We start from the raw sequence: 13,029 nt of genomic DNA, 5'->3' as shown, positions 1-13,029 counted from the left end.
ATGCACACTGAAGCTACCGGTGCACTCGCATCGCAGACGTCTGTCTCGGACCACCGATTCAAATCGGTGAATCTCTCCATCCCTATTGTGTACAGCAGCAGGCAGCTTGTTGTTCTCAGTGAAAAAGCTCTGATGAATCCAGTGTACACTACCTGCCCAGCATCAAACAGAAGACATACTAAGTTAGAGACTAGCTGGTGTAGAGAATTTTGCATTTTCTCTATGTGGCCAAGCACTTCCTCATTATCTACCAAGGAAAAGTGTATACACTAAAATGTTTCATTCAAGTCACTATCGATAATTATTAATGATCTATTTTTAGTAGACCAGGTGAAAATGTATGCCTTGTGTTCGTGGGTCAGCCCTTTTTAGAGAACAGCAGCTGTCTGTGGTGCTGATCAAAGGTTTGCAGTTGCAGAGTTTTTGTGTGTCTATACTACTTGTACACAAGTGTGCTTTTTGGGGCGGGGGGTGGTAGGGGAAAAGAAAAATATTTGCATCGGGGCCAGTCACAAATACAAATATGTTATGCTGCTGGTACCCACTTCATGTTTCAAGGCACACAGGTAATACTGTTAATGTTTTGGCATTGTTACTGAAGAGTTCTCCATTGTGGACTGCCTGTGTGTTGTTTCTCGAGATGTAAAATGTAGGACATGACTGACAACATGCTGCATACTCACATATGATTCACTCATAACACGCTCTAACAAAGGATATGATATTTATGAGACCGGTATGAATTTCATGCATTTAAGTGAGACAACTGAACAGTTTTCTTATTGCCAATAATGAAATATCTATTGACAATACATGTTGCTCTTGTTTATTGCACAGGCCCAGCAACTGTCACAAAGTGTCGCACAATAACAATTAATTAATTTTCTCTGTTTGTCTTTCAGAGGAAATGCAGTTCCTGCTTGGTGACAGAGGATGTGTCCACTGATGGTACAGTGTCTACATGTGACAGCAGCAGATAAAGCCTGTACAACACTGCAGCATGAAAACCACACACTCTTGTCAGCCAGCAGCACTGACCACATAAGTTCTATCCCAAATCCTTTCTACATACTAATTCCACACATTATGTACTACATACTAATTGTCATTGTATACTGTTTTAGAGGTTGGTATACAAAAAAATAAAAATACTTCGAAGCTTAATACTAACTGGAAATTATACAAATCAGATGACGTCAGATGTCCATCACACTGCAAAATATCACAGCAAAATAAACTTCACAAATAGAAACCAAAATGCCTCTCTTAAAACCCAAATTTCTTTCTGGAGCTGTTTCACCCCCATGCACGATTACTTTTTTAAAATCTCTTTAAACAGCATCTCTTTAAACAGCAGCTCCATTTTATAAAGCGTGACTTTTAAAAGCCAACTTACTGTAGTTGCAGGTTGGCTTTTTTTACACTGCAGTAAACTAACCGATCTTTTATTGCAGGTTTTTTCAAGAAAGAAACAATATTTAAAGTTTCTATATCTAACTTTCAGAAAACTGTTGTTAATAGTGATACCATTAAGTGGCCATTAAGTTAACTGCAGTCAGCGTCCTGTTGCTCACGCTCGGCACCAGCCAAAAGTGACATACACTAGACTGAACGCTGGAAAATAAATGACAATCATCTGAAATGTTCCTATATATTATTTGGACCATTGACTCCATGCTACAAACAGCGATCCTTCATATAATTGATGCAACTGTGTCTTACTCTATCAGCTCTTTATTTCCTTTTTCATTAGAATGCACAAAGAATGACATGTCTGACACTCAAAATCTCATGGGGAAGGACCCCTAGGCCCCTGCTTGATTTGTGTTTCCCGCAGCATGAAACCGTTGCCAAGATGTTGCATTTTTTTCCATGTTGAAGGTGGCAACCTTGCTGCCAGCCGCCCTGCAAACACCAGCCTATAAAATAACCCGTAAATGGCAAGCCAGCCCAGTCAGCCCCTAGAGTGTTGATGAAGCAAGCTGACAGTATTTTGCTAAGTGGCTCAGTGGCAGAGCGGGTCGTCCACTAATCGGAGGGTTGTTGGTTCGATCCCTGGCTCCTCCCACCACGTGTTGAAGTATCCTTGAGCAAGATACTGAACCCTGCATTGATGTGCATCGGTGTGTAAATGTGTATGAATGTGCTTTGCCATCACTGAGTGAATGTGTGTGAATGCCGTGTAAAATCGCTTTGAGTGGCCGAAAGACTAGAAAGGCGCTATACAAGTACAAGTCCATTTACCATCCATTTACCATTTCCATTAGCTGTCTAGCAATTCCGCGTTAGCCAGCAAGCTAACATTACCCAGCTAAAACCACAATATATTTCACAAGCTTTGCCTTAATCCTAGCTTTAACTTTGTGTTGGACTCTGTGTTGTGGTGGATGTCAGTCACTTGTTGACATTAGCGGACTCTATTTATTTGCTAATGTTATCTAGTGTTGCTCACTGTTGACACTGTAGGCAAGTGGGGAGAGAAGGCACTCTGGAATGTGCAGAAACATCACATCCTTTGGATTTTCACTGACAATCCGACCCGCATTACTACATAGAAACCCATATAAATCAAGAGAAAATCAGGGAAGGTCTAATTTTTTTTAAGTCACGTTCCAACCCGTTCCACAAAATTGCAATAAATCTGATTGTAAATACTTCAGAATCTTACATATGGAACCTTTAACTTTGGTCGGTACGAAATATGCATACCCAAGAATGTCACCTATTTTTCCTGCAGGTTGTTTTTTTTTTTTTTAACTGTTGAAAATGTGTATTGACATTGCAGATAACTGTTCCTCTAACTCACTCACTCTCGTTTGCTTGGATGTGTGTCCCTCTAGGTTCCTGGTCACAGAGGTCCATCTCCCGTTCCTTGCAGCGAGCTGAGACTTTACTCAGAAGCACCTTAAATCCCAGTCTGAAGTGGTTGTTCCATGACCGCAGTCAAGATGAAGAAGAGGAAGAGGGACATTTTGTCGTCGCTCATAACCTGGTGTCCCGGTCCTCTGCACGTCTCCTACATCTCCAACAAGCTCTTCTGACTGTTGCACGCCAGTGGCAGCTGGTTGGTGGGGCACAGGTGCAATCAGCCCAGGTGAGTTTCTGGGATTACAGAGAAGCTGGATTTAAGGTGTAATGAAACAAGAACTGTGGCAGTCAATATGAGATCTGGAAGACCAAGAAAACTCTTGGAGAGAACTGCTCGTTGGAGACAGAGGAGACAAATTGTATAAATAATTGTTAAAAATGAGAAGATAAATATATGATTAAGATTAGTTATATTATTGCTTTTCAAATAAGAACTCTATATTAATTAAAACTTTGGAAAAACAGAGAGAAGATCCAGTGTCATAATGTGAGCTGTCCTGATCACTGGAAAAAAAATATCCTCTCTTCCTCGCCCATCAGGTGTGTGTTCGAGGCCTCACAGCAGAAGGCAGTGTTCTCCTCCTACCGTCCTCCCCCTTTGTACAGGGGAACTACAGAGCTCTGTGGAGGCTCCTTGAGCAGCGATCCCTGCTGCTCTTCATACACGAGTACACCAGGAGGGCTCGTCTAACAGCAGTATACGTATCCAGAGTGAGCCACCTGCTGGAGGATTATTTGAAGAAACCACACCAGGTGAGGCAAAACTGCACGAGTTTCTCAAACTGTTTAAAAGTTTCTGTAACCAACTTTACAGCTCCTTGCAGCTTTCATAAGCTCACCAGCTACTCTCAAAATGTGTCTGTTTCTGTTGCGCGCTTGCCGGGCTCCAGTTCTCATGCTCATTCTCCTATGCTAGCTCCTATGCTAGTAGTGTAAACAGACCTGCCCCTGTTATTTAAGCCATACCAGTCCGGGTAGATACTGTGTTACAAGAGAAAAGGCCTGTGTTGCAACCATTGAAAGTATATATTTATATATTTTTTTGTTGTTGAACTAAAGTCCCCTGATACTTTCCTCCCAGTGAAGCTCCGGAACTGAGCCTGACACTTTTTTTTTTTCTGTGACTATTTGACTAATGAAAAGTGGGTCGACTAAGACTCTTCTCAATGACCAATGGTTTAGTGGACTATTAGGGGGCAGCCCTAAAAGTTAGAGAGATTTTTTTTATTGTGTAGTTGCTGTGACTATGGTAAAAGGACAGGTTGAGGTATTTGCAGTTATGAATGACACTTCTGGGCAACACCATCAGATGTCATGTCAAGCTGTTGTGAGCATTACTTCAACTTCCACAGATGTGGCACGAAGGCATCATGCATATATATACATTTTCCAGCAGCAAATTACGTACATTCTCTCTCCTGAAGTTTCACAGCGGCACACTGCACGGCGGCATACAGAATTTCATGGCAATCCAGATATTTCGGTCTGGTGGTGCACTGACCATTGCCACCCCTAGATGCTATGAGAAAGCTGACATCAAATGTATGCTCAGCCTTATAAGCCTTTTTGACCAGATAGATTTAGAGTTGTGTAGTGGATGAGAACAGGACGTCAGAGAATATCGGTAACTGTAACGTTAGATGGACAGTCCCTCCAGAAAAACGTGATTATGCGATCGTATAATTCAATGCATAATCAGCCAAAGTCCGCATATTTATGTGGGGGCCGCATTTTTTCAAATACGCCGCACTTTCGCAGCATAAATTGCCGATTTCCGCGCAAAATACGCGGGGCTTGCATGATTTCATAATCCCCGCATTTTCGTTGCAAAAAAGTCGCATATATTTTAGCAGAAAGTTGAAAAATGTTGTTTACTTCACACAAGAGCAGCCATTTTCCCCTGTTGCCATGGGAATGTTATGAAGTCACGTAATTACGCGACGTGAACATCATCGAAAAGCTGCAAACCCCGCGATGAAAACCTTACAGTTGTAAGCATATTAGTAGTATGTAAATTTACGTTACAGTAAGAGATTGCACTTTGTGCATTGGAAGAACCTATTTTAACAGAAGATGTCTGTTTTGTATAACTACCTCTGTAAACAGGAAGCACACATTTTTATTTTTTATATTTTATTTATTCATTTTTACAGAAGTTGTAGCATATTCCTTTTGTAAAGCTACAAAACTTGTTTGACTCATCAATGTTTTGTAAGTTTGAGTCATGTGTTTATTAAGGTCTGAAATAAAACAAGATGACAACTTAAATATTCCCAGCACTTTCTGTGATGTAAATGGAGCGCTTTTACACTACGTGCCACATTCACCCTTTCACACACATTCACTCAGTGATGGCAAAGCCCATCGAACAGAAACTAACATTCACACACATTCACACACCGATGCACGGCATCGGGAGCAATTCGGGGTTCAGTATCTTGCTCAAGGATACTTCGATATGTGGCCCCAGGAGCCGGGGATCGAACCCACAATTCCGATTAAGGAAAGACCTGCTCTGCCTCTGAGCCACAGCCGCCCGTATGTATGCTTGCTTATCATAGGAAGTAATAAGAAATGACTCTTTACATTTAGGTAGTACCCTAGTGAGAACAGGGTGTTGGGGAATCAATTTTTTTTCTCTTTTTCATCAAACCGCAGTTTTTGCAAGTTCCCGCAATTTTTGCAAGTTCCCGCAATTTTTGCAAGTTCCCGCAATTTTTGCAAATATCCCGCATATTCCATCGCATTTTTTTTGAAAACGCGCCGCATAATCAAGGATTTTTGTCCGCAACAATCACAAAAAAACAATTTTTCTGGAACGACTGGATGGAATTTAAATATTTTAACTAAAGCCCTGCCTTTCCGTCGGACAGTTTGATTGTTTTCCCACGCTGTTCAGAATCTGCTGTCTGTCTGCCTGTATCCATGTGAATGCAGCATTATTCCCAGTGAGAAAAGAAAAGAGTTTTATAAAATATGTTTGCATTTCTCAAAGTAGTAATGTTTGTATCTGTGCTGAAAGTCAGGTAGGTAAGTGCTTGTATAGAGACACCTGAAGTGATGCTTATTCACAAACATAAGCATTCTCCTCTCCTTTTCAGACCCTGTCCACCTGGTCTTCTTTCAGGCTTGGTCTTTGCTCTCTGAGCCAGGAGCTCCGGGTCCATCTCAACCACTGGTCTTGTCTGTTCTCCAAAGTCCAGTCTGACCACTATTTGAGACCTGCTCTGGTCCAGCAGACAGGGATGCTGGTGGAAATGAAACATAATCTGGATTTACTTGGTCTGCAGGCACTGGTTTTGATGGAGCATTATGTGTATGTCATTCTATCTGCTGTAGCCCAGACTGAATTAGACTCTGTACCAAGAGAAGTCCTGGAGGATATTTTAGCAGGTGCAGAGCTGTATAACCAGGCAGTGTGGGAGAGAGCACAGCACAGCACCACCCAGCTAAGGACTGCAGTGTTGCAACAGGCACATTATTCTACACTGGATTCTGGTCTTCCAAACAGCAAAAGGCATCACCCTGCTGCCTTCTCAGTCAAAGAGCTGATGATGATTTTAGCAGCTCATCATGCAGAGACAGCAGCCAAGCAGCTGAACAGCTGGGCTTCTGACCAGAGCTGTCACATTTGTCAAGACCACACAAACTACAAGGCCTACACATGTTCTGATAGCTGTGGGACCTCTGCACTGAGATCTGAGTGGACCTGGCAACAACTGCAGCATGCTTACCTTATCTCCTCTCCTCTGTTTTCTACGAATAATCACCCCCCGTTGCAGCCATCACCTTGTCAAAACTGCCATAAAACTCCTCCTGTTTACATCCCTGATCCTCATCCGGACAGCACAATCTTGGAAATCCACCATCCTGTATTAGCCAAGCAACATAGAACAGAGGGCTCAAATACAGACCAAACGAGCCAGTGCCAAACATACATATCCCAGACTGGAATAGCCAAGACCAGTGTAGAAGCATTAGTCTCAGTACAACCAAATGTAAAAAGACAGAACCGTTTAGAAGACTGTAAACCCCTGCAGACCACTTCACCCCCTTCATCCACCTTCCACCATCTCTCAGCCCTGCCTCTGTCAAGGGTTTATCAACAGGATCATTCCTCGGCAGAGCTACTTTTTCAGCTGCTGGTTTCCTCCACTGACCTGCTTGCTCCACTGGCATCACATACACCTACACCAACTGAGCACCTGCCCCCAAATACAAAAACTAATGTGCTATTACCAAGTGTAAAGACTGACCCAATGACTTTAACTGCTCCAAGCATAAATACAGCTGATTCAGTGGTATTGAATAGACTTAGTACAGAACTGAACAAGAACCAACCTATGGACGGAACTCAGCAGGAATGGGCTGAACTAGAAATAATAACCAGGCCAGAAGCCACTGTCAGGTAATGTAAAGATTAACCAGCCACTGTCTGTTGTGTTGATTGTTTATTCACTGTTGCTAGACATCCAAGGTCTCATAATGCTTTGATCAAATGCTTATCAGATTGTCTGAAACCACCTTTTCTGACGACAGAATTAGACATATTTGTAACTCCACTTCACATAGTAAAGTATTTTTTTAATTCTTTGCACAACTACTTGTGGGCGGCTGTGGCTCAGAGGAAGAGCGGGTCGTCCCCTAATCGGAAGGTTGTTGATTCGATCCCCGGCTCTTCCAGCCACATGTCGAAGTGTCCTTGAGCAAGATACTGAACCCCGAATTGCTCCCGATGCTGTGCATTGGTGTGTGAATGTGTATGAATGAGTTAGTTTCCTTTCTTTGCCATCACTGTGTGAAAGGGCGAATGTAGCATGTAGTGTAAAAGCGCTTTGAGTTGTTGGAAGACTAGAAAGGCGCTATACAAGTACAGGTCCATTTACCATTTACTTCCATCATTTCTATCTCCATCAAGGAGAGAATCTGAAATGTACCCCATTACCCCATTCTATTGCCCAAATGATACTTTCTGCATCCTTTTAGCCCAGAGTAGGGCTGGGTCACTTACGTCAATACTTTTATGGCACTGACCGAATTGCATCCATACTACTAGTATTGAAAAATGCCTCAGCAACGGTATCAAATTTCGATACCAATGGAGCAAAACTTGTCAGTGCGCCAAGAAGCGTGCAGCATTTTTTCTGTTTATATATACACACAAACAATTAGTGAACTTTGTGCTGCTTGTTAGCTAGCCAGTGCAGCTAACCTGTATCTGCTCATCTGTGAGTCTGTTCACCTCATTGTCAATTGGGATGGAAACCTCAGCACATCCTCACCTCACCAGATATACACCAATCAACCATAACATTATGAGCACTGACAGGTGAAGTGAATAACGTGGGTAGGATATTAAGCAGCATGTGACCATTTTGTCCTCAAGTTGATGTGTTAGGAGCAGGAAAAATGGTCTGCAGTGGTCTGTCTATCAAAAGTGGTCCAAGAAAGGAAAAGCGGTGAACCTGAGGCAGGGTCCTTGGGAGCCAAGGCTCACTGAACTTTCAGAACGTTCAGGAACTGTTATTAAAGTCAAGGTATTAGTATCAAAAATATTTTGAACAATACCCAACTGTAACCCAGAGAATCAGTGCCAACAGTCCAAATGCAGTGCAAAATGCATGACCACAAAGACTATGACTCTCTTTACACCTTGCATTAAAACGTGTCTCGTATCCAGGTTGTATCTAGATATGATTTTAACCTGATTACGTATATACTTGGTATTGATATATCCACTGTGTCCACATTGATACATTAAAACAGTCCAGAGTTGGGACCAGGAAGCAGAGCTGCTGTCTTACACACTTCTCTGCGCTTTCTTTAGAACAGTCACCCACCCAAAACCCCATAGAGACTGTGTCTGTCCCCCGACCACCTAAATTATTTAAAGAAATAGGAGAGGAGTTCAACATAAAGATCTAATAAAAATGAAAACTAACTCCTCATTAGCACAAAATAAGAGTATGAAATGTGGACTGTTAAATATCAGGTCTCTGTCCTCTAAAGCTGTTTTAGTGAATTAATTAATATCAGACTATGATATTGATTTACTTTGTCTTACTGAGACCTGGTTGTCCCAGGAGGAGTATGTTAGCCTAAATGAATCCACCCCCCCAGTCATATTAATACTCACATTCCTCGAGGCACAGGCCGAGGAGGTGGAGTAGCAGCCATATATGATTCGAGCGTTTTAATGGACCCTAAACCTAAACTAAATTATAATTCATTTGAAAGCCTTGTTCTTAGTCTTTCTCACCCATCCTGGAAAACACTGCAGCCAGTTCTGTTTGTTATAGTGTACCGCGCTCCTGGACCGTACTCTGATTTTATATCTGAATTCTCAGAGTTTCTATCAAGTTTAGTCCTTAAATCAGATAAAGTAATTATTGTAGGTGATTTTAATATTCATGTGGATGCTGACAATGACAGCCTTAGTAATGCATTTATATCATTAATAGACTCAATTGGGTTCTGTCAGAGTGTAAATAAACCAACTCATTGTTTTAATCACTCTTGACCTCGATCTATCATATGGCATTGATATTGAACATTTAATAGTCTTCCCACATAATCCTTTCCTATCTGACCATTATTTAATAACTTTTGAACTCAAACTGTTAGATTATAAGCCATTAGGCAAAACTTCCTACAGCAGATGTCTATCTGACAGTGCTGTAGCTAAATTTAAGGAGGAGATTCCTTCAGTGTTTAATTCAAGGCCATGTCTGAATTTAACAGAGTCCTTTAATAACTTTAGTCCCTCCAAAATTGATAATCTTATAGTCTATCTAATAGTGCTGCAGGCTCACTACGAAGAACATTAGACTCTATCGCTCCTATAAAAAGGAAATTATTAAAACATAGGAAACTAGCACCGTGGTGCAACCACCAAACCCGCCAATTAAAGCAAAAAGCTAGGAAATCTGAAATAAAATGTCTCTCTTCCAAATTATCAGAATATCGCTCAAATTGGCAAGATAATCTTAAAACTTATAGAAAGGTCCTCCGTAACGCCAGAGGAGCCTATTATTTAGCACGAATAGAAGAAAATAAGAATAACCCTAGGTTCCTCTTCAGCACTGTAGCCAGGCTGACAGAGAGTCACAACTCTATTGAGCCACATATCCCCATAAACTTGAAAAAAGCAATGACTTCATGAGCTTCTTCTATAATAAAATTATTACTATTAGAGAGAAAATTAATCACCGACTGCCATCAACAGTTATCAGTGGCTCTCCAAGTTCAGGAAGTTAAACTAATGTAAACTTAGATATATATGTAGACTGTTTTTCTGCTATCGATCTTCATCAGTTAACTTAAATAATTACTATATCGAAGCCATCAACCTGTCTGTTGGACCCGATCCCAACTAGGCTGCTTAAAGAAGTCGTACCCTTAATTGGCACTTCTTTGCTGGATATGATTAATCTTTCTTTATTATCAGGATATGTACCACAGTCCTTTAAAGTAGCTGTAATTAAACCCCTTCTTAAAAAGACCACTCTTGACCCAGGGATTTTAGCCAACTATAGACCGATTTCTAACCTCCCCTTCCTCTCTAAGATTCTGGAGAAAGTAGTCGCCAAAGAGTTGTGTGACTTCTACATAACAATAGTTTATTTGAGGATTTTCAGTCAGGTTTTAGAGTTCATCACAGCACAGAGACAGCTCTGGTTAAAGTTAATAATGACCTTTTGATTGCTTCAGACAATGGACTTGTCTCTATACTTGTATTATTAGATCTTAGTGCTGCATTTGACACCATTGACCATAATATTCTTTTACAGAGACTTGAGCATCAAATTGGCATTAAAGGAACCGCACTAAGCTGGTTTAAGTCATATTTATCCGATCGTTTGCAGGTTGTACATGTTAACGATGAATCTTCAATGAATACTATAGTTAGTCATGGAGTTCCACAAGGTTCTGTACTTGGACCAATACTATTTACTTTATATATGCTCCCTTTAGGCAACATTATTAGGAATCACTCCATTAACTTTCACTGTTATGCAGATGATACGCAGTTATATCTATCAATCAAGCCCAATGAAATTAATCAATTATCTAAATTACAAACATGTCTTAAGGACATAAAATCCTGGATGAGCTGCAATTTTCTGATGTTAAACTCAGAAAAAAACGAAATTCTTGTACTTGGCCCCATAAATCTTAGAGATATAGTTACTCTAGATGGCATTACCTTGGCCTCTAGCATCACTGTCAGGAATCTTGGAGTTATCTTTGATCAGGATTTGTCATTTAATTCCCACATGAAGCAGACCTCTAGGACAGCCTTCTTTCATTTACGTAATATTACAAAAATTAGACACATACTATCACAGACAGATGCAGAAAAACTCATCCGTGCATTTGTTACTTCTAGGCTGGATTACTGCAACTCTTTATTATCAGGTTTCCCCAATAAGTCCATTAAAACGCTCCAATTAATTCAAAACGATGTAGCACAAGTACTGACAGGAACTAGAAAAAGAGATAAAATCTCTCCTGTACTAGCTTCTCTGCACTGGCTCCCTGTAAAATGTAGAATAGAATTTAAAATTCTCCTCCGCACCTATAAAGCTCTTCATGGTCAGGCCCCTTCATATCTTAAAGAGCTCATAGTACCCTATTACTCCTCTAGAACACTACGTTCTCTGAATGCTGGGCTACTTATGGTTCCTATAGACTCTAAAAGTAGAACAGGAGCCAGAGTCTTTAGTTACAAAGCTCCTCTCCTGTGGAACCAGCTTCCAGTTGTGGTTCGGGAGGCAGACACCCTCACCACATTCAAGAGTAGGCTTAAGACATTCCTCTTTGATAAAGCTTATAGTTAGCGCTGGATCAGGTGAGTCCTGAACCATCCCTTAGTTATGCTGCTATAGGCCTAGACTATCGGGGGATTTCCCATGGTGCACTGAGCTCCTCTCTTCCTCTCTCTTTCTGCACTCATTCATGTTCCATTAATGCATGTTACTAACTTCACTTCTTTCCCGGAGTTCTTGTGCTTTCTCGTCTTGCAGGTTCTTATCGATCCTGGTGGAGCCTCCTGCCATGGTCCTGCTAGATTGCCATTGCCAATACTGTTGTTGCTGTGCACCTGTCTGTCTGTCTGTCTGTCTGTCTCTCTGTCTGTCTGTCTCTCTCTCTGTCTCTGTCTGTCTGTCTGTCTGTGTCTCTCTCTCTCTCTCTCTCTCTCTCACCTCAACTGGTCGAGACAGACGCACCTAGAGCCGAGAGGATCTGTCCTAGGTTTCTGACTTTTAACAGGCAGTTTTTCCTTGCCCTTGTCGCCAAGTGCTTGCTCATGGTGGTACTGTTGGGTCTCTGTAAATAATGTTATAAAGAATTCGGTCTAGACCTGCTCTATTTTAAAAGTGTCCTGAGATAACTTCTGTTATGAATTGGCGCTATCCATTACACATTTTATACAAATAAAATTGAATTGAATTGAATTGAATTGAATTGAATTGAGATCCGATTGAGATCCAATTGCTTTGTAGTTCACATTCATTTCAGTTTTTCTTAAAATGAACGAAATTCTGAGTTGTGCTCTATAGCTAAAAACTGTAGAATCACTTTATGAACCATCTCTGAACTGCAAAAGAAAACACCACATAAATCAGAAAAATACATATGTTGACTATGTGACACAACTTTTGTTGTTCATGTCAAGACAAAAGACAAAACGTAACTTAATAGTTGGTGCTCTAGAGGTAAAGCCTGCCCATTCTTTATCTGTGGAACAGCTCACTGGACTTATTAAAACCACAGACAATTCAATACCTGTATGTGGCGGCTGTGGCTCAGGAGATACAGTGGGTTGTCCACTAATCAGAAGGTTGGTAGGTTCGATCCCCGGCTCCTCCTGCTGTCCTCAAGTAAGATACTGAATCCCAAATTGCCCCCGATGCTGTGCCATTGGGGTATGAAAGTGTGTGAATTAATGTGGCTCTCTTTCTGATGAGCAATTTGTTCCTTGCATGGTAGCCTCTGCCATCAGTGTATGAATATGAGTGAATGGGTGAATGTGACATGTAGTGTAAAATGCTTTAAGTTCTTTGAAGACCAGAAAGGCACTATCGTGCAGTCCATTTATCGTTGCAGATGTAGTAAAATTAGAGATTTAAGAGATAGAGATAGATACATAGGTACATA

The 13,029-nt window shown here is 41.1% G+C and overlaps 1 protein-coding gene across 3 annotated transcripts in view; it reads left to right on the top strand.

Annotated features, from left to right (window-relative positions):
* The window catches only part of ccdc142 (coiled-coil domain containing 142), a 38,066-nt gene that overhangs the window by 10,094 nt on the left and 14,943 nt on the right, over positions 1 to 13,029 (top strand). For 2 of the 3 annotated variants that reach the window (XM_051421209.1, XM_051421208.1), the window contains exons 4-7: positions 903 to 948; positions 2,841 to 3,094; positions 3,409 to 3,621; positions 5,970 to 7,276. In XM_051421209.1, the coding sequence (XP_051277169.1) occupies positions 903 to 948; positions 2,841 to 3,094; positions 3,409 to 3,621; positions 5,970 to 7,276 (1,820 nt within the window). The remainder of the gene's footprint in view (positions 1 to 902; positions 949 to 2,840; positions 3,095 to 3,408; positions 3,622 to 5,969; positions 7,277 to 13,029) is intronic. The other variant, XM_051421210.1, reaches the window with a different exon arrangement.

Source organism: Dicentrarchus labrax, unplaced genomic scaffold (genome assembly GCF_905237075.1).
Source record: "Dicentrarchus labrax unplaced genomic scaffold, dlabrax2021, whole genome shotgun sequence".
NCBI classification, from domain to species: Eukaryota; Metazoa; Chordata; class Actinopteri; family Moronidae; genus Dicentrarchus; species Dicentrarchus labrax.
This window is presented reverse-complemented; position numbering and strand designations above follow the sequence as displayed.